This window comes from Monodelphis domestica, chromosome X (genome assembly GCF_027887165.1).
Source record: "Monodelphis domestica isolate mMonDom1 chromosome X, mMonDom1.pri, whole genome shotgun sequence".
In the NCBI taxonomy this organism is placed as follows: Eukaryota; Metazoa; Chordata; class Mammalia; order Didelphimorphia; family Didelphidae; genus Monodelphis; species Monodelphis domestica.
The window spans coordinates 6,813,619-6,835,918 of NC_077235.1; the positions used below are offsets into that span (position 1 = coordinate 6,813,619).

At 42.2% G+C, this 22,300-nt stretch overlaps 1 protein-coding gene across 1 annotated transcript in view; it reads right to left on the reverse strand.

Moving 5' to 3' along the window:
• IL13RA2 (interleukin 13 receptor subunit alpha 2) overlaps positions 1-22,300 on the reverse strand; it is a 41,223-nt gene that overhangs the window by 13,838 nt on the left and 5,085 nt on the right. The window contains exons 3-5 of the mRNA XM_007507533.2: positions 21,840-21,993; positions 19,314-19,434; positions 1,182-1,366 (exon numbers count right to left, since the gene is read on the reverse strand). Coding sequence (XP_007507595.1) covers positions 1,182-1,366; positions 19,314-19,434; positions 21,840-21,993 — 460 coding nt within the window. The remainder of the gene's footprint in view (positions 1-1,181; positions 1,367-19,313; positions 19,435-21,839; positions 21,994-22,300) is intronic.

Genomic DNA, 22,300 nt, shown 5'->3' on the forward strand with positions numbered 1-22,300 from the left:
GACTTGCTCAAACTATCTGTCCCTTCGTGTTGTCAAATATGGGTTTGCTGTTGTGGCTTTGTCATTTCAGTTGTGTCTGATTCTTTGTGACACCATTTGGGGTTTTCTTGGCAAAGGTATTAGAGTGGTTTTGTACTTCCTTCTCTAGCTCATTTTATGTATGAGTAAACTGAGGCAAACAAAGTGAAGTGATTTGCCCAGGGTCACACAGCTAGTAAGTATCTGAAGCTGACTTTGAATTCAGATCTCCCTAACTCTAGGCCCAATGTTCTATCCTGCACCACCTAATGGCCCTGGGTAACTAACTTGTAATAGATGCCACACACAATAGTAGTTTCACATCCCTGGCACATTAGCTATTAACCACTATTCCATTTCATATTGTAGTCCATAATGTGATATCAATCACCTGGAGAAGAACCAAAGTAATCATTTTCCACAGAAACTGAACCTTGAGACCTGATACAAAATCAAAACTTTTGTTTAACTTGGGACAGCAGCTTAAAAACACTCACATGGAAAAGGAAATGGGGCCGGGTATCAAATAAACAGTATATACTATAAAACAAAAGCCCCAGAGGATGGTTTTTGAGATGGGAGGCAAGGTGGGGAAAGACAGTTGGAGGCTGTAGCCAAAGCGACTGTTCTACCTGACTTTCCTTAAGTTTCTTCTTTGGATGATTAGCTGGGGTTGATGCTGGGATGAGGAAGGGTTAGAAAAGATTCCCTTGGCCTGAGAGGGAGTAAGCAAAAGGCATAAAATATGAGATGAGCTTCCTAGTTCTGGTTGCTTTATTTACCCCTTTTTCTTTGTGACAAAGCAAGACTTAACAGGTAGGAAGGGAATGGGAAGAAATAAGGGTGTAAAAAATCGTTAAAATATTTTAAAGGGAATAGAGAAGCTCTCTTTGGGACCTCAAGTCCTAACTTGGAATTAGTGGATTCAAATTCACTGCTGAGAGTCAGGCAATAAACCATTAGACCTGAAAGGGTCCACAACTGTTTTGCTTGCCACTGGTTGTCTGTAGTCAAGCATCCCTAGACCTCTGGTCTCTGTGCATGGAGTATTTTTTTTATTCTTCATTTTTAAAGCCCTTCCCTCTAAAGCTGAAAAGCACCCCAAGACCACTGAGAATGAGCGGTAATAAAATGCCCCACCCTGAATCTTTTTGTTGTCTTACCTAGGTTTTGAAGTTGAAAAGTAAAATAGCTAGCCCTCAATGGAAGGGCTAACGAAGATCCATTGACACAAATGTGGAAGTCTTGATACTCCGCAAGCTCCAGGTTTGGAAACCAGCATCCAACATGTCTTCCATTAGATTCTACGTAGTCGGCACACTGGAGAGCATGTTCTAGGCCCTCATACCTATAAGTATATACATTAAGGAAGGCAGGCTGAAACATTATCAAGACAAGGATTTGGAAAGACTCTGATCACAGGCCCAATGAGATGTAGATTTGCTGGACTTCATTATGCATATTTATTGCAAAGGTTTTCATTTTCTTCTTTGGGAGAGTTAGAGGAGACTCAAATCAGAGGGGAAGGCAAGCAAAAGAAGAAACAAAAGAAAAGAGTGCCATTGAAGCAATTTCTTTTAATGCACAGAAGCAAATCAAACAATGATCAGGAGAAAATGCACAAGCAATAGAGGTTTGAAAATTATATTGAATGTGATTGTGGGGGCACAGTGAGGCTGGGACATGAGCAATGACTCCAAATCTGCCCATCTAATGAGCTCAGGGGAAGCTGACATAGATATACCAAGCATCTCTCTGGATGAGAGTGACCAGAATGAATCCAAATACAGAAGGAGAAATCTTTTTCACCATTTTAGGGTGACATAAGGATTTGGGGGCTCCTCTTTTAACTAAGAAACAAAAGACTAGTATCCTTTGACAGAGTCAGTATAAACATGACTTGGCAGGTTTTATATTATAAACAGATACTTTCAAAGAAATGCAAGCTATATGTGATACAGATCCAGAGCCTCCTGTCCAACCTTCAACATCTATTCAATCTTGGATATGGAAATGTTTATTTTATTTCCTGTTGCCGGGTTCTTTTTTTTTTAAACAGAGGTTGTGATTTCTATTTTATTTATTTATTTTAGTTTTAAAGCATTATTTTATTTGGTCATTTTCATACATTATTCATTGGAAACAGAGATCATTTTCTTTTCCTCCCCCCCTCCCACCACCCCTCCCATAGCCAACGCGTGATTCCACTGGGTATCACATGTGTCCTTGATTCAAACCCATTTCCATGTTGTTGGTATTTGCATTAGGGTATTCATTTAGAGTCTCTCCTCAGTCATATCCCCTCCACCCCTGTAGTCAGGCAATTGCTTTTCCTCAGTGATTTTACTCCCACAGTTTGTCCTCTGCTTGAGGATAGTGCTCTTTCTCATAGATCCCTGCAGATTGTTCAGGGACATTGTATTGTCATCAATGGAGAAGTCCATTACGTTTAATTGTACCACAGTGGTTCTGTTCCTTTCACTCTGCATCACTTCCTGGAGGTCCTTCCAGTCTCCATGGAATTCCTCCACTTTATTACTCCTTTGAGCACAATATTATTCCATCACCAATATATACCACAATTTGTTCAATCATTCCCCAATTGAAGGGCATCCCCTCATTTTCCAATTTTTGGCCACCACAAAGAGCACAGCTATGAATATTCTTATACAAGTCTTTCTCCTTATTATCTCTTTGGGGTACAAACTCAGCGGGGTGTATGGGGTGATCAGGGAGGGGTAGTATCTCTGGTATGGAGGGCTTGTCGTGCTCTCCTAGGGCAGCTCTCCAGCCTCTGACCCCTACCTGACACCCAGCTCTCACTTGTGGCTCCCAGTAGCTGTTAGCATGTGGCAGCGGCCACACCCCCGGGCAACAGCTTCGACAGGAGCCTAAACCTTGTGAGGGTAGCCATCTGGTCATCGACCCCTGGCGAACCAAGGCTTTGCTCACCCAGCATGTGAAGACTGCTTCGGTGGAACAGGCGGAAGAAACCAATAAGAAGGTTCAACAGCTGAGATGGCGACGCAACAAAGCACTGTGGAGTGCTTAGGGCATGTTGGAGCACAAAAGACAACATGGCCATCCAATGCAGCTGAGGAAATCTCCGGGGTAACGACTTTTCGTACCACTGGACCCAGGCTTCTAATGCCGAAAAAGTGGGACTGTCTCTGTGCATTGACTTTTCCACTTAAATCTCCTTCACGCACAAGTATCTTTGTGCACACTCATCTATCCTAACCCTGTCCACTCTCTTCAAGACCTGCGGTGATGGGAGAGTGGAAACACAACAGGTGGAGGTGACCACTGGCAGTTGTAGTCACGACCCTGCACGTAGGCGGCCCATGGACCAGTGGTCGCTTGGCCTTGTAGGGCATCAGGGATGTTCAGCAGCATCCTGGGCAACTGAGCAGATTTCTCTAGGACAATCCTAATCAAGGGAGGGGACTAGAAAAGGTGTCCCAAACATTGCCTGCCCTACAAACACCCGGTCAGCACACCGCGGCTGGCGGGTCATCCCTTTAAGTGGTCGAAATCAAAGAAAACAAAATACAAAGAAACTTCTACTAGGAGCATGGAACATCAGAACATTCTTGATAGAGAGAATACCCCAAGACCTGAGAGAAGAACAGCTCTAATCGGTAAAGAACTGGCACAATATAACATCGACATCACAGCATTAAGTGAAACACGCTTACCAGAAGAGGGATCACTCAGCGAACCCACCACTGGATACACCTTCTTCTGGAAAGGTAGAGCCACAAATGAAGACAGAATCCATGGTGTTGGCCATGCTATCAAGACCAGTTTGCTCAAACAGCTGCCAGACTTGCCTGTGGGCATCAGCGAGAGGCTCATGAAGATCCGTTTACCTCTCAGCAAAGACCAGGATGCCACAATCATCAGCGCATATGCCCCAACACTGACCAACACAGAGGAGACCATCGAGCAGTTCTACTCTGACCTGAGTGCCCACAAATGACAAGCTGATACTACTGGGAGACTTCAACGCCCGCAATGGCCAGGACCATGAAAGATGGAAAGGAGTGCTCGACAAACACGGCATGGGCAAAATGAACAACAACGGCCTACTGCTACTCAGCAAATGCTCAGAGTTCGAACTCACCATCACAAACACTGTGTTCAGAATGGCGAACAAATATAAAACAACGTGGATGCACCCACGATCAAAACAGTGTCATCTCATTGACTACATCATTTTACACCGGCGAGACATCCAGGATGTACAGATCACCAGAGCCATGAGAGGAGCTGAATGCTGGACAGACCACCAATTGGTTAGAGCAATTCTTCAAATGCGCATTGCGCCTTGCCATCCAAAATGCGCCCAGACAGTTTGCGCATTTAGAGATACATCTTATTTGCAAACATTCCAGTCCTACCTGGACAACAAGCTGTCTGCCAAGGGACCACTCACTGGAAGCTCAATCGAGAAATGGAACCAGTTCAGAGATGCAGTGAAGGAAACATCAAAGGCAGTCCTAGGCCCCAAACAACGCAACCACCAGGACTGGTTCAATGAGAACAACACTGCTATTGGAGACCTAGTGAGCAAAAAGAACAAAGCCTTTATGGAGTGGCAAAATAACCCAAACTCTGCTCCTAAAAAGGACAGATTCAAGTCTCTCCAAGTCACGGCACAGTGTGAGATCAGGAAGATGCAAGACCGATGGTGGGGAAAAAAGGCAGAAGAAATCCAGTGTTTTGCTGATACGAAAAACTACAAACAATTTTTCAGTGCCCTCAAGACTGTCTATGGGCCATTAAAACCCACCACCACTCCCTTGCTATCCTCTGACAGTGACACTCTCATAAAAGATAAAAAAAGCATCAGCAACAGGTGGAAAGAACACTTCAGTCAAGCTTCTCAACCGACCCTCTCCAGTTGACCAAAGCACCCTTGAGCAGATCCCTCAAAACTGTACCATTGAACAACTTGACGTCCCTCCTTCAATAGAGGAAGTCCAAAAAGGCATTAAACAAATGAGTGCAGGCAAGGCACCTGGTAAAGACGGAATCCCAACTGAGGTGTACAAGGCCTTAAATGGAAAGGCGCTCCAGGCATTCCACATAGTGCTGACCAGCATATGGGAAGAGGAAGACATGCCCCCAGAACTCAGAGATGCCTCCATTGTAGCCCTATACAAGAACAAAGGTACACAAGCAGCCTGTGACAACTACAGAGGCATCTCACTACTCTCCACTGCTGGAAAGATCCTCGCCCGTGTTATATTCAACAGACTCCTGTCATCTGTTTCAGAGCAGAACCTGCCTGAATCACAATGTGGCTTCCGACCAGATCGCAGCACCATTGACATGGTCTTCACAGTGAGGCAAATGCAGGAAAAATGCCTTGAGCAGAACCTGAGTCTCTACATTGTCTTCATAGACCTGACAAAGGCGTTCGACACAGTGAACAGGGACGCATTGTGGGTGATCCTTAGCAAGCTCGGTTGACCAGCAAAATTCGTCAAACTGATCCAGCTCTTTCATGTCAACATGACAGGGGAAGTCCTATCTGGTGGAGAGACTTCTGATCGCTTCAACATCTCCAATGGTGTGAAACAAGGCTGTGTCCTTGCTCTGGTACTATTCAACCTATACTTCACCCAAGTATTACGACATGCTGTGATGGATCTAGACCTGGGCGTCTACATCAAATACCGACTGGATGGCTCACTATTCGACCTTCACTGCCTGACTGCAAAAACAAAGACAACAGAGAGACTCATCCTGGAAGCTCTCTTCGCAGATGACTGTGCTCTCATGGCCCACCAAGACAATCATCTTCAAACCATTGTGGACAGGTTCTCGACCATAACAAAACTGTTTGGCCTGACCATCAGCCTCAGCAAAACAGAGGTGCTGTTCCAAACCGCACCAGGGAGGCCAACTAACCAGCCGTGCATTACAATCGACAGCATGCAGCTTTCTAATGTCAACACTTTCAAGTACCTGGGCAGCACCATCGCCAACGATGGGTCCCTAGACCACGAGATTAATGCCAGGATCCAAAAGGCCAGCCAGGCACTAGGCCGCTGCACTACAAAGTCCTCCAACACAGAGGTATAAGCACTGCGACGAAGCTCAAAGTGTATAACGCAGTGGTTCTCAGCTCGCTCCTGTACGGTTGTGAGACATGGACACTTTACCGGAAGGCACATGAAGCAGTTGGAGCAATTCCACCAATGCTCTCTCCGGTCAATCATGAGGATCCGATGGCAGGACCAAATCACCAATCAGGTAGTCCTCGACAGAGCAAACTCCACCAGCATCGAAGTAATGGTCCTCAAAATCCAGCTACGATGGTCTGGACACGTCATTCACATGGACCCACAGTGAATACCAAGACAGGTATTCTATGTAGCTGGACTCAGGAAACAAGGCCGACCAAAGAAAAGATACAAGGATCAGCTAAAGTCCAACTTGAAGTGGGCTGGCATTACACCAAAGCAACTAGAACTCTCTGCCTCTGTCAGAAGCAGCTGGTGAACCCACATTAACCATGCCGCTGCCACCTTTGAAGATGAGCGACATCGATGTCTTGCTGCTGCGCGTGAACGCCAACACCAGGCCACAACCTCACCTCCCGTAACAACTGGAGTCTCATGCCCCATGTGCCACAAACTTTGCGCCTCAGTCTTTGGATTTCAAAGCTACATGAGGCTACATCAATAGATGATAATGCACAAAGACAATTGTCTTTCTCGGTCACCGAGAGACTACCACTACAAACCCAGCAGTGCTATGGCTGGATCAAAGGGCAGACAGTCTTTTATTGCCCTTTGGGCATAATTCCAGATTGCCCTTCAGAATGGATGGATCAATTAACAACTCTACCAGCAATGAATTAGTGTCCCCACTTTGCCACATCCACCCAGCATTCATTACTTTTCTTTGCTGTTATGTTGGCCAATCTGCTAGGTGTGAGATGATACCTCAGAGTTGTTTTGATTTGCATCCCTCTGATTATAAGAGATTTAGAACACTTTTTCATGTTCTTATTAATAGTTTTGATTTCTTCAGTGGAAAATTGCCTATTCATGTCCCTTGCTCATTTTTCAATTGGAGAATGGCTTGATTTTTTGTACAACTGGTTTAGCTCTTTATAAATTTGAGTAATTAGACCTTTGTCAGAGGTTTTTGTTATGAAGATTGTTTTCCAATTTGTTGCTTCCCTTCTGATTTTATTTATTTTGGTTTTGTTTGTACAAAACCTTTTTAATTTGATATAGTCAAAATTATTTATTTTACATTTTGTGACTCTTACTAAGTCTTGCTTCGTTTTAAAATCTTTCCCTTCCCAAAGGTCTGACATGTATACGATTCTGTGTTCACCTAATTTACTTATAGTTTCCTCCTTTATGTTCAGGTCATTCACCCATTCTGAGTTTATCTTGGTGTAGGGTGTGAGGTGTTGATCCAAACCTAATCTCTCCCACACTGTCTTCCAATTTACCCAGCAGTTTTTATCAAATAGTGGATTTTGTCCCCAAAGCTGGGATCTTTGGGTTTATCATAGACTGTCTTGCTGAGGTCATTTACCCCAAGTCTATTCCACTGATCCTCCTTTCTGTCTCTTAGCCAGTACCAAATTGTTTTGATGACCACTGCTTTGTAATATAGTTTGAGATCTGGGACTGCAAGGCCACCTTCCTTTGTATTTTTTTTTCATTATTTCCCTGGATATCATTGATCCTTTGTTCTTCCAAATGAACTTTGTTATGGATTTCTCTAATTCAGTAAAAATTTTTTTGGAAGTTCAATGGGCATGGCACTAAATAGATTGATAAGTTTGGGTAGGATGGCCATTTTTATTATATTAGTTCATCCCACCCATGAGCAATCAATGTTTTTCCAATTGTTTAGATCTGGTTGTAATTGTGTGGAGAGTGTTTTGTAGTTGTGTTCATATAGTTCCTGTGTTTGTCTCAGCAGATAGATTCCTAAGTATTTTATACTGTCTTGGGTGACTTTAAATGAAATTTCTCTTTCTAATTCTTGCTGCTGAACTGGGTTGGAGTTATATAGAAATGCTGATGGCTTATGCAGATTTATTTTGTATCCTGCAACTTTGCTAAAGTTGTTGATTATTTCAACTAGCTTTTTGGTTGATTCTCTAGGATTCTTTAAGAAAATCATCATATCATCCGCAAAGAGTGATAGCTTGGTATCCTCATTGCTAATTTTAATATCTTCAATTTTTCTTCTCTAATTGCTACTGATAGTGTTTCTGGTACAATATTAAATAATAAAGGTGATAATGGGCATCTTGGTTTTACTCCTGATCTTATTGGGAAGGCTTCAAGTTTATCCCCATTGCAGATGATGTTTGTTGATGGTTTTAGAAATATACTGTTCATTATTTTTAGGAAAGGCCCTTCTATTCCTATACTTTCTAGTGTTTTCAATAGGAATGGGTGTTGTATTTTATCAAAGGCTTTTTCGGCATCTATTGAGATAATCATGTGATTTTTGTCGGTTTGTTTGTTAGTATGGTGAGTTATGTGGATAGTTTTCCTAATATTGAACCATACTTGCATTCCTGATATGAATCCTACCTGATCATAGTCTATAACCCTTGTGGTGACTTGCTGGAGCCTTTTTGCTAGTATCCTATTTAAGGTTTTTGCATCTATATTCATTAGGGAGATTGGCCTATAGTTTTCGTTCTCTGTTTTTAACCTGCCTGGCTTTGGGATCAGTACCATGTTTATGTCGTAGAATGAATTTGGTAGAACCCCTTCTTTGCTTATTCTATCAAATAGTTTGTATAGTATTGGGATTAGTTGTTCTTTGAATGTTTTATAGAATTCATTTGTGAATTCATCTTGAACTGGGGATTTTTTCTTAGGGAGTTCTTTGATGGCTTGTTCAATTTCTTTTGCTGATATGGGGTTGTTTAGGTAATTTATTTCTTCTTCTTTTAGTCTAGGCAATTTATATTTTTGTAAGTATTCATCCATATCACCTAGATTGCCATATTTGTTGCCATATAATTGGGCATAGTAGTTTTTAATGATTGCCTTGATTTCCTCTTCATTAGAGGTGAGGTCTCCCTTTTCATCTTGGATACTGTCAATTTGGTTTTTTTCTTTCCTTTTTTTAATTAGACTGACTAGTACTTTGTCTATTTTATTTGTTTTTTCAAAGTACCAGCTTCTAGTCTTATTTATTAAATCAACAGTTCTTTGACTTTCAATTTTATTGATTTCTCCTTTGATTTTTAGGATCTCTAATTTAGTCTTCATCTGAGGATTTTTAATTTGTTCACTTTCTAGTTTTTTAACTTGTATGCCCAATTCACTGACCTCTGCCCTTCTTAATTTGTTTATATATAAACTGAAGGATATAAATTTCCCCCTGAGTACTGCTTTGGCTGCATCCCATAGGTTTTGAAAGGGTGTCTCACCATTGTTATTTTCTTCAATGAAGTTACTGTTTCTACAATTTGTTCTTTAGCTGGTTTGGGAGAATCATATTGTTTAATTTCCAAATAATTTTTTATTTGTATCTCCATGTACCCTTATTAATTACTATTTTCATTGCATTGTGGTCTGAGAAGGATGCATTTATTATTTCTGCCCTTTTGCACTTGTTTGTAATGTTTTTGTGCCCTAATACATGGTCAATTTTTGTGAATGTACCATGTGCTGCTGAAAAGGTGTATTCCTTTTTGTCCCTAATTATTTTTCTCACATGTCTACTAACTCTAATTTTTCTAGGATTTCATTTGCTTCTCTCCCTTTGTTCTTATTTATTTTTTGGTTTGATTTATCTAGTTCGGATAGAGGAAGGTTCAGATCTCCCACTAGTATAATTTTTCTGTCTATTTCATCCTTGAGCTCCTCTAGTTTCTCCTTTAGAAATTTGGATGCTATGCCATTTGGTGCATACATACTGAGTACAGATATTTCCTCGTTGTCTATCCTGCCTTTTATCAGGATGTAATTACCTTCCCTATCTCTTTTAACTAGATTTATTTTTACTTTGGCTTTGTCAGATATCATGATTGAGACTCCTGCCTTCTTTTTATCAGTTGATGCCCAATAGATTTGGCTCCATCCTCTTACTTTCACCCTATGCGTATCTACCTTCCTCCTGTGTGTTTCTTGCAGACAGAATATGGTAGGGTTTTGGATTCTAATCCACTCTGCTATTCGCTTGCGTTTTATGGGTGAATTCATTCCATTCACATTCAGAGTTATGATTACTAGCTGTGTATTTCCCAGCATTTTGATTTCTACTGCTGGTCCTGCCTTTTCTTCTTTCACTATTTCCTTCTACACCAATGTTTGTTTATAATCATTCCCCCCAGTTCCCACCCTTATTTTACTTCCCTTTCTATTCCCCTCCCTTCTTATTCCCCCCTTATTTTCCCCTGTAGTCTTTTTTAAATTGCCTCCCCACCCTCTCCCTCCCTTGTACTGCTTCCCTCCCCACCAGTCCATTTTTTACCCTTCTACTCCCCTATAGGACACAAATCCATTCTCTGCCCCAAAGGACTGGATTGTTCTTCCCTCTTTGGGTCAGTTTCAAAGCACATAAGAGTTGAGTATTTCCTATCTCCAACCTCTTTACCCTTCCAGTGTTTCGATGTTCTCCTCCCTCCCTCCACGAGCTGCTTTGTAACGTATAAATTTACCCCCATTTGTTTCTTTTCCCATTTCTTTTAGTATTAACCTCTTTTTTTAGCTCTGGTTGTATAACATACACATGTATATGTATTTATGCATATATATATATATATATATATATATATATATATATATATATATATATATATATATATGTCTTGTCCTTTCATCCTATACAGTTTGTCACCGTTCCCTCTAAGTGTAATTCTTCTAGCTGCCCAGGTGATAGCAACAGTTTTTAAGAGTTACCAATGACCTCTTTTCTTATAAGGATACATATCATTTTAACTTACTGAGTCTCTTAAAAATTTTTTTTTGTTGTCGCTTTGTTTTGTTTTTCTTTTTCCCCTCTTTTTTAATTACCTTTTGATGATTCTCCTGAGTTCTGTGCTTGGACATCAAATTTTCTGTTCAGGTCTGGTCTTTTCTTTATGAATGCTTGAATGCTTGGAATTCTATTCTTCTATTTGTTGAATGACTATACTTTCCCCTGTAAGAATATAGTCAGTTTTGATGGGTATTTTATTCTTGGTTGTAGACCTAGTTCCCTTGCTTTCTGGAATATCATATTCTATGCCTTTCAGTCCTTCAGTGTGAATGCAGCCAGATCCTGTGTTATCCTCACTGTGTTTCCATGGTATCTGAATGGCTTCTTTTTGGCAGCTTGTAACATCTTTTCTTTGGTCTGATAGTTTTTGAATTTGGCTATAACATTCCTGGGTGTTGTCAGTTGGGGATTAAATATAGGAGGTGATCTGTGGATTCTTTCAATCTCCACTTTCCCCTCTTGTTCTAGGATATCGGGACAGATTTCCTGAATAATTTCCTGTAGTATTATGTCCAGGATTTTTCTTTTGTCATGGTTTTCTGGTAGACCTATGATTCTTAAATTGTCTCTTCTCAAACGATTTTCTAAATTGTCTGTTTTGTGAATGAGATGCTTCATATTTTCCTCAATTTTTTCATTCTTTTGATTTTGTTTTATAGTGTCCTGCTGCCTTGTGAGTTCCCTTAATTCCAGTTGTTGTATTCTGGTTCTTAAAGACTGGATTTCATCTCTGGCTTTTTGGTCATCCTTTTCCTTCTGGTCTGATTTTCTTTGAAGGTCATCTTTCATCTTTTTTACCTTTTCTTTCATCTCCTTTGCCTCATTTTCCAGCTGGTTGATTTTGGCTTTCAAGACACTATTTTCTCATTTTAGTTCAAGTGCCTCTGTTTCCAGATGACTTATCTTAATTTTTAAGTTCTTTTCCCAATTGTCTTCAGCCTCTCTTAAGTGTGTTCTGAGTTTTTCCACAGCCTGTATCCCATTTGCTGGGATTTCTGATTTATCATTTGCTGATCTCTCCCCCTCTGTTCCCTTTGCTGAGTAGAAGCTGTCTATTGTAGTTTCTTTCTTATTTTTCTGTTGCTTCCTCAAATTCACCCCTTCTTTACTCCCTGTATTTGTTTGTGCTCTTGCTCCTCTCACTTTTTTGGTTTTGGGGGCTTCTGTCAGTCTCCCCTCTTGGAGCATTAACAGGAGATCTCTCTGTGTAGTCTCTGGTGGGGGGTTGTTGGGGTTTGAGCTTCCCTGTCCTCTGGAGGCTTTGATTGGATTAAAGTCCAGCAGTCAATGAGGATGGGTGTGGAGCCTGGGCTTCTCTGAGTTCTGGAGACTTTTGATGGGATTAAGTTCAGCTTAGTTGGGCTGGGTGTGCTCTGAGTTCAAAACTTCCTGGAAGGCTGGAGCAAATATGGAGGATCTCCACAGCTCTGGCCAGGCTGTCAGATCTATGCTCCCTCTCTAGCTCCTTCCCTGCTGTCTGTGTTGGACACTCTGAACTTGGCCCAGCCCTGCTCGCAAGGTATGTCCTTCAGACCAGCACCTTTGCCCGGCCAGAAGTTCCTGCTGCTGCTGGAATCTCAGTGCTCTGGGTGGGAGGGGGATGGGTCCTGGGATCTTCCTTCTGTCTTCCTCTTAAACCAGAGTGTTCTCGGATTCCAGCTTTTCAGGGGGGGGTGTACCTTTTGAATTAAGTCCATCAGGAGGGTTCCTTGGCTCTGTCTTGTTGTTAAGTTTGATTTTTAGTCCCCTGGGAGCATTTAGTTTGTGATCGGTTAGGAAGGGTATTCAGAGGTCTGAACTTCTGCTCCTTCTAGGCCGCCATCTTGACTCCACCCCATGTTGTCGGGTTCTGATTTTTATTTTGAAAGGAAACCGACTTTACTGACATATGTCATGAGTCATGTGCTCTTAAATGCAAAAGACAGAATTTCTGGGATCAATCCAGTTTTTTCCTTCCTTTCTACACTGGTTGTAACCCTGCTTTTCTCCATTTCCTCACTCTTAAATGTGTTAGAGAAGGAAGCGGCAAGATTCAGACAGAACTAAAATGACTCAACAACAAAAGTATGACCTATTCTTTTTTTCAATCTTTACCTTCTGTCTTAGAATCAATACTAAGTATCACTTACAAGGCAGAAGAGTGGTAAGGGCTAAGCAAACAGGGTTAAGTGATTTGCCCGGGCTCACACAGCTAGGAAGTATCTGAGGTAAGATTTAAAACTGGGCCCTCCTGTCTCCAGTCCTGGCTCTGTATCCACTGAGCCACATAGATGTTCCATGACTTGTTCTTTTTTTTCATCAGACTTGTTCTTATTGAAGCCATGCTAGCTTTCCATGATCACTGTTGGCTTTTCTATAAATTCAATAGCCTTCCGTTTAATGATATGTCCTTCAAGTTCTCCAGCAATTGAAGTCAGCCTCATGAGTCTGCTGTTTGTAGAATCTATTCTTTTCCTTTTCCCATAGACCAGGAAACTTATCCTTCTCCAAACCTTTGCTGCTTCTCCTTTTAGCCATGTGGTTAGGGAGAGGCACTAGACCTGTGATTTCATTGCTATAGGGAACCCACTAGATCACTAAATTCCACCTACTCATATAGATCACTACCTTCTCTATAACTTAAAGTCTCAAAAAATTGCCGGGGACAAAGAAAGGTGGCCTGCCTAGGGTTCCACAATCAGTATGTGGACTCTAAGCGCTCTTTATCCACTAACTATGGCTTGGTGATCATATCCATCCTCAAATGTAGTTTATATGGGCCTGGTAACCTGAACTCATCCAGAACAGCTAGGTTCTACTTCTACTTTTTTACTACCTTCCTACTTAACTTAAACATCAATTCCTCATTGGCCAGTTTTGAGATAAAGTGAAAGTAAAAACAAGAATTTAATGTTGAATTGAAAACAATATTTTCAGAAAAACCCAAGATTTCCACACCTCCACCTTTTTCTCTGTTGGTCAGAATATTGTTGGCCCATCCACACTTATTGGATTCTCCTATCTTCCCCACCATAGCTCAAATAAACAGATACAATGATAAACCCCAAATCCTTCTGGTGGTTCTTTGCTTTCTCCACAGCCTTTAGTTGGTTCTGAGCCCTATGCCTCATACAGCTGACACTATTCACACAGTGCAGCATTGGTGAAGTATTGGCACATGTGCTAGGCTGACACAGGAGAGCTGCTCTGTTCCCCCTCTTCCTAGCACCCGAGGACATTTTTTGCATGCCCCACCTCTGTCCAGCCACCCAAAGCTAGCACTTCCTCCCTCCACTCTCTGGGTTAATGTAGGGGCTCACAGGCAGTTTGAAGTTGAGGTTTGGGCTCACAAACTTGAAAAAATTCACCAATGCTGATGTAGGGTGATGTCACACTGTCCCAGTCATCCCCTACTATACCTGCCCCATATCCATCTTCCTTCTATTAAACATTGAAGTCATTTGAGGAATTCCCAGTGTATCCACATATATTTCTTTGTGTGACTCCTTTTTCGTCTTATCTGGGACTTTAAGTTTGGAGACTGGAAGGAATTACAGGTCATTTGCCCCACTCCCCTTGTCTCCCATTGCAAAGTGAACTTAAGCCACCTTCCCTCCATGGATGCCTGCCCCAAGTTGAAAGAAGACCCTTTGTGACATGGAGACATTGAGAAGCTCCTCCTGGTCTCCATCCCAAATCTATCAGGTTATCCTTTTGGTTTCTCTTTAATCTGCTCCCCCATCCCCCTGATGCAGAATAAGAGCAGCTCACACTGACATAGGACTGTCATGTTTACAAAGGCACTTTCCTCAGAGCAATACTGGCCTCTCAGCCACTTCCGTGCCCATTCTAAAGGGTCAGAGAAGTCGAAGAACCCAGCCAAGGTTATGCAACTGCTAAGTGATGGGCAACCACTCTGTTGTCACTAATGGCCTCCCACAATATACTCAGAGGCACATTACCAGAACTTCCTTTGTAGACAGTAGCCAAGCTAACTGTCATTGAAATAAGTGAAAATTTCCTGATTCTATGATCAATTCCTCCCAATGATGAGTCAGAAGCTGAAAAAATGTTCCCTAAGGCTTTTAACAGGCAGTCAATACATCATGGGTCACCGTGACATTTGGCATTTTTTAAACCCAGGAATACAGTGAGTGAGTCAAATGACATTATGGAAATGTTATGCCTCAATTACATAATGGCTTCCATGGAGGCCTTTGAAGTAATACCTAGCTACCTCCTGAAATAAAGGGAAACTATATGGGCAAAGATGGTTCCTAACATAGCCTAGTTCAAGTCTCCCCAATCTGCTTCTGACCTCCTTTTCCAGCCAACTCCCACTCCCCCTTCAGTCAGACTCAACTCCTTTCTCTTACCACCATTTCAAATGGTACCTCCCTGAAACTCCTCTCCTAGAAGGCAGGGTTCACCTAATCTCTATTTGCTGAGGAAATGATCCCATCTCCAACCACATAGTGTAGCATAAAGAAGTCTGGAAGGCTACCTCTAACCTGAGACCCACCTTTAAATGAATGAGAACCTTTACTTTCTCTCTCAGTAACAAGTCTAAGACAAAAGGGCAAGGACTAGGCAAACAGGATTAGGTAACTTGCCCAGGGTCACCTAGCTAGGAAGTGTTTGAGGCCAGATTTGAACCCAGGTCCTCCCAACTCCTGGCCTGGTGCTCTATACACGGTGCCACCCAGCTGCCCCAACTTTTCTAGTCTTGAGTGTCCTTAGTTATAAAATGAGGATCATGTGGCTTCTACTTATGTCATAGTTATTATGAGGGTGAGATGAGATAATGAATGTGCAAGTAGAGCACTCGCCTATATTAGCATGACATGGTTGGGACCAGTTTATCTCTACTTTGAGTCATCAAATTCAAAAGACTTTTGCCTTTTGGCAAATTAAGATAAAGCACAAGCCAGGGCAATGGCAAGAGTGCTAGATTTGGAATGAGAGGCCCCACACCCGACCTGTGTGACCTTGGGCAAGTACCTCTCTAGGCCTTATTTGTCAGCTCTGGGAAATGAAGGGGGTGGATTAGGTGACCTTTCCCTGCTCTAAATCTCAGATCCTCTGATCTCAGCTGGTCGAAAGGAAATATTGAAACGTGGCTACTCTCAGCAATGCAATGATCTGGGACAATCATGACTTCTGATGGGAAATGCTATCTGATCCACCTCCAGGAGAAAGAACTGCCAGTCATCTTCCACGTCAGTCACTGTATTGGGGGTTTTCTTGAGGGCTCTGGGTTATGGGTGACTTGGCTCTCACAACAATGACCAATATGGAAGTGTGTTTTGTAATACAATAAACATAACATTTAAAAAATCAAAGAGTTTAAAAAAGGAAATATCGAGATTCTTGGAGGTACCTAGGCTACCTAAAGACTTTGCTGGTGGAGGACCAGTGGAGGCTTTGAGTATGGACCTGGGATAAGTATATCACACTGTAATGCACATTATGTCTGCCATCCAAAAACCAAACTAGCTAATTAGAGAAAAGCTTGGGGCTAGGTTGACCAAAGAATGATACAGCTTTCCAGAACATCAACTCCCAAACGCCATCTGTGAAGTGGTAGAGAAATTCAGAGCTGTAGAGGCAGAGAAGAGACCCACCCTGAGAACTGGCCCCCATGAGGGGATGTTTAGCTGAGTAATAGAAGACTTGGGGGCAGAAGACTTAGGGGCAATATAATAGATGAGTTAAAGTATTTAAAGAATCACCACGTGAAAAAGAGGGGTTCCAGACATTCTTCTTGACTCCAGAAGACATAAGATGGAGTAAATGGAGGAAGTTACAGAGAGGCAGATTCAGGAAAAACTTCTCAGTACTGGGAGCCACCCCAAAGCTAAATGGGCTGCCCAAAGAGAGGCATCTACAAGAAAAAGCTATTTGACCACTTGCCAGGGGAATTTTAGGAAGCAATTTTGTTCAGGTAGAGGGTTGCTTTGGCCTCTTTGATTCTGGGACCTACTAGGGGTTCCCACAACTTTTGAGTGCTTTCCATGCAGGTTCTCATTGGGGCCTTAGGACTTCCACCATCAGCTCTAAGGTTAAAGAGTGTGAATCTACATAAAAAAGGCAACCTAGATCTTGTGGATCATAGGAAGCATTAGAGATCCAAACCTTGTCAGGATGACTAGAGTAGTGAGATTTCTTTTACCAAACCTGATGTTTTAGTCAAATGCAAATACCACCGGCCTGATAAGAGCTTTCCCCATGGCCATGGGCAACTATTTCCCAAAGTATGAAACCACATGAATAAAGACTGCTTTTTAAAGAGACTTTGCTGGAAGGAAACATGAGAGCTTGCAACATACATGAATAGACCACTCTGGAGGAAGCAGTAAAAGGAAGTGAAGGATAAAGGAAGATCTACTGATTGAGTGTGAGGGACTTGTATAAGGCTTCTTGATATACATGGTTCTGGGAAAGAAACTGTCCCAGATCCCCCCCAAAAAACCCAACTCCTTTCTGATAATAAAACAAAGGGAAAGTACAGAGAGGAGAGGTGGGAAGCAAGGGCTTCCAACACTCAAATTTCCAGAAAACAAAGACCTGAATTTTGCTATCATTATTATTATTCTATGCTAATTTTTATCATTAGCTTAGTAGATACATTCACACTTACTTGGCATGAAATGAATGACGAATCAGTGAAAGTCAATGAGAAATAAACAGTCAGAGAGGGAGAAAGAGGACCAGAACAGTGCAATGTCTGGAAAACCTCAAGTGGAGAGATTCTCCAGTAGGAAAAGAGGGTGAGCAATGGTAAATACTAGAGAGCTCAAGAAATAGAAGGAATGAGAAAAGGCCAAGGTTTGACAAAAAGAAATCACTAGTAACCTTGGAGAGACCAATCTCAATCAAGTGATGAGGTCAGAAGCTAGATTTCAAGGGAATTAAATTAAGTGTGAAAAGGGGGAAATAGAAGAAAAGGTCTAGATAGTTTTTTCCAGTTTGGTTGTGGAAGGGAGAAAAGATTGGACCATACACAGAGCAAATAATAAGATCTAGTAAGAGTTTAGACTGTTTTAGAAGGGTGAAGACTGGGACTATTTCTAGGCATCAAGAAATGAGGCAAGGAGGCACTGAAGATGGGTGGGTGGGATTTATCCTGGGATCAATCTACCGAAGGAGCCAGGAAGGGATCACATCAATGGGATGAGTGCAGGGCATGGCCTTGGTGATGGGAAAGGTCACCTCTTCATCAAAGGCTGGTGGAGGAAAGGGTATGGATAATGTCAAGGGATTTGAAGAGGCAGAAGAGGAGCAAAGAGGGATCTCCAAGCAGATGGCTTTTATTTTCTCAGCCAAGTATGAAGTGTGATCCTCTGCTGAGGGTGGAGAAAAGTCTCCTCCACTACCATAGGAGAGAAAAGAAGGTTTAGAACTGCTAGAAACTCTGGGGACTCCCTCCTGCCTCTCCTTTTTCAGACTAGTTGCATGGTCCTCCTCTTCCTACACTCTAAAGTCCAGCCAAACTGGTCTTCCTGCTCTTCCCAGACATAACACTCCATCTCCTGTCTTCCTGTCTTTTCCCAGACTGCCTTACTCCTAGAATGTTCTGCTCCTTACCACTGCCTCTTATAATCTCAAACTACTATCAAGGCTAAGTTCAAGGGCCTCTGATTACATCAGCCTTTCATGACTCCCCCTCATCCCTTTGCATTTATTTTGTATCTAGCTCAAATGTATTTATATGTCTACACACTGCTCCCCTCTTCCCTCCAGTAGAAGGTAAGTTCTTTGAGAGCAGAGACAACACAACCTCTGGCCCACATTAGTCTTTATTAAATGTTCACTGAATGAATGGATGGATTTAAAGCAAGGACCCACACTATGCTAAAGCCTCTCAGATTATAAATCCAGCTACTAGAAGACACATAAGAAGTGGCTTGACATAGTAAGAATGATTATATACTTCAGATCATCTCAAACAAAGTCCTTTCCAGTCAGCAGACATGTGGGTCAAGGTTTAGCTCCTACATCCTCAAGAGACATCATTTCCAATGATTATTCTAAACAAAACAAGTCCATTTCCAGCTTGATCAATTTATATCTTTGTGACCTTGGGCCAGTCACTTTTCTATTCTAGGCCTCAATTGCCTCAGTTATAAAATGAGGAGGTTAGAACAGATGGCCCCTTCCAACTGTAGATGTAAGGCCCTATAAACAATTCACAGCTATTGTTAACCAATGATCCCAACAAATAACATAAGATTACTTCGACTGAATGTCCATCGATAACTATTCACAATGTGGAAACCGTTTTTGGTCATTTTGTTCCCTAAAAGGAATCAGAGTTAAGCAATACTCACCAGTAATATAAGTTATAATTTGCCCCATCAGGACTTTTTTCTCCTGGTTTCCAAGAGCAGTGTAGAGATTTCCAGTTATGATAAGTACATTGCATTTCCCGGATTTTGGTCTCTGGCTCTCCTATGAAATGGAAAAATGGTGAGTCCTTGGAATTTTGGAAAGGCACAGTGATGACTACTCTGAGTCATCACTGCACCTTGGGTTAGTTTCTTTGGTCATTCCTCCATCTCATGGAACAAGTAACAGCATCAGGCAATTTTCCAGATTGTTCCTTGGGGTACTGCAATCTTAATCAGAGTCTATAATACACAAAATCTCTGGGGAGGAGGCATGGATTATCCCTAGTCTCTGCAAGGATATTAGAGCCTAAAATATGGACTGGCTTAATCTCATGAAAGTAGACGCTCCAGGGAAGGATGATTGGGGGATCTAGGTTTCCAGAAGAATTGGTCATTGATTTGCTTGCCATGAAACTTCAGTGATCTTTGGGCAAGTATCCTCTGAGTGCTATGCTATTACAGGAGCCATCTTAACTCTAGTTAGAGATGAGTAAGGAGGAGAACATAGATAGGTAGCTACTTAACCTAGAGACAAGAGGACTTGGGTGGGAATACTACCTCCAATAGTGACCAGCTCTGTGACTCTTGGAAAATCCCTTACCTCTCTCTGAGCCTATTCCCTCCACTATAAAACAAAAATAATGCAATCCTGTAAAATACCTACCTCAAGAGGCAAGTATAGTGTAGTGAGTGGATAGAGAGGGGCCTAGGAATCAGGAAGACCTGGATTCAGGTTCTGCCTCTGACACACACTGCCTGTGTGACCTTGGACAAGTCACTTAAATTCGCCCCTCAGTGGCCCAGGCAACTTCTAAGACTAGACATTTTCTGAGTTGCCTAACTGCATCAGTGGAAGGATTTACCACACCAGGAGTTCCCTACACCAATGAACTCACCAGATATCCCTCCTACTCTCACCCCTAAAAAACCAACTTCACTGCTGAGTGCAGTAAGAAATGCAAAACATAGCTGTGCGGCTCAAATCTAAATGTATCTAAAAGGTTATGTCAATGGCGGCAATCATCACTCACTTCCCTTCCCAGAAATCACTATTGTCGCAATAGCAAAATGTCTGATGCTCTGCCACTGCAACGACCAGGACTATGCAAGATCATTGGATGTAGAAGAAAAAAAAGAGCATCCAAGTAACGTACCAGGAATGAATGTTTGGCAACATGCCCAAAGCTCCTTTGCAAATATGCAGGGTGTTACTTCCTGTAAGAGTAACTATATAATGTGCAGGAGGAAAACAGCTGAAATCGAACCCAAATTGAGATGGCCATCTCAACTAGCTGTTGTGGAGCGTTCTGGTTGATGCAAACTTCTAGATAACTAAGGAGGGAGAAGATGACTGTTTCCTGGCAACATGTTCTTGCCTTTGCATTTCCAGGCAGAGACCTGTGACTGCATTGTTCTTTCCCAAGTGAGGACATGGCAAGTTCTGAGAGTCCAAGTTCTGAAATAGGACAGTGACTCCCCTGGGGAATTAGAGGGCTCTGCCCCACTTGGAAGCAATGGTCCATGCTGGATGTTACTTTTGTCTTTATCTCATTAAATATTTGGGGCAGCCCAATTAGTACAAGGTCCCTGTTCCTGTCCTTGCTGTGAACAACAATGACCACTGTCTGGGACAGGAGACAAACATGGGAAACACTTGGGAGGCTGGCCACAGTGCACATGGACTCCAAAACGCAATCTGGGAGCAGAATTTTTAACCGCTAGGAACTTGCTTTGTTGTCATTTCCCTAAAAGTCAAGCACTAGAATAAAGTCCAGCTAAGTGAGGATTCTGGTCAGTTGAATCCCATATAATGAAGGCTTTAGTCTATATTAAAGATACTTTTAAAATATATATAAATATTATAATAGACTGTTGGAAGATGACAAAAGAACATTGGCCTGGGGCTTAGGAGACCTGCGTCCTACTCTGAATTATTCCCTGACTTCTCTGGGACTGTTTCCGTCACTACAAAATGAGGAAATTGGATGAGGTTGCTCTCTAAATTGCCCAAGATCCCTCCTTCTTGGGATCTTTGGACACCTTGAGGTCAGAGGTGTCAGACTTGTGACCCATTCAACTCTCCTGAGTGCTACCCAAAGTAAATTCAAATCAAAATGGAAATATTTAACAAGATAAAGCAAAAAGATTGTGTTGATTTGGAATTTTCCAAGTAACTCTGCAGGCCCCAGTGGGATTTCTGGGTTTTCTGTGGCCCCTGCTTCTAGGTGGGTTTGACCCCACTGAACTACAAGATAACAGCCAAAGGTCCTGCAAAGCCTAACCAGAAAAGTCCAAATATGACTTCTCTCTCAGGCACCTTTAGGGAGCGAGGCCAATTATTCTGGCAAAGATGGGTAATAGAGGGAGTGTCCACGCTGCACTGTAATCTCAGGAAGCCAAAGTAAATCCTTCCTTATCCACTTTGGTCCAGCCAGATTCAATCTGAAGAGAGAGCTGTCTCCTGACCTTGCAAGGGAATCCAGAAAGTCGTCTGTATCCATTTGCTGTGAACATCTGATCCATTTGTGCAATGGCCCGTCAGGAGAGTTTGGATTTTCGCTTCCACTCCCTGGTTGAGGTCAAAGCCATCTTCATAATTTAGCTTCTTAGTAATGATGATCTAATTCGATTTAAAAAAATGACATAGTCAAGCTCCAAAGCAGCCTTGGAATGGAGGAGCACATTAATAAGGCCCGAGGAGTCACTGATATACTGGACAGCTCCCAATTTCTAAGCCACCTGTGATAACTATCAAGAGAAAATGTTCCCGATACATTGCTGCCACAGTCCATCCTTCATGGAGCAGGCCATGCACAGCTATAAATCTCCATTTTATCGGGGGGAAATAAGCTACAGATGGCCCAACCCCAACCCTCCAGAAGGTATCACCATGGACACTGGGCATTCTCTCTAGTCAATATGCACTC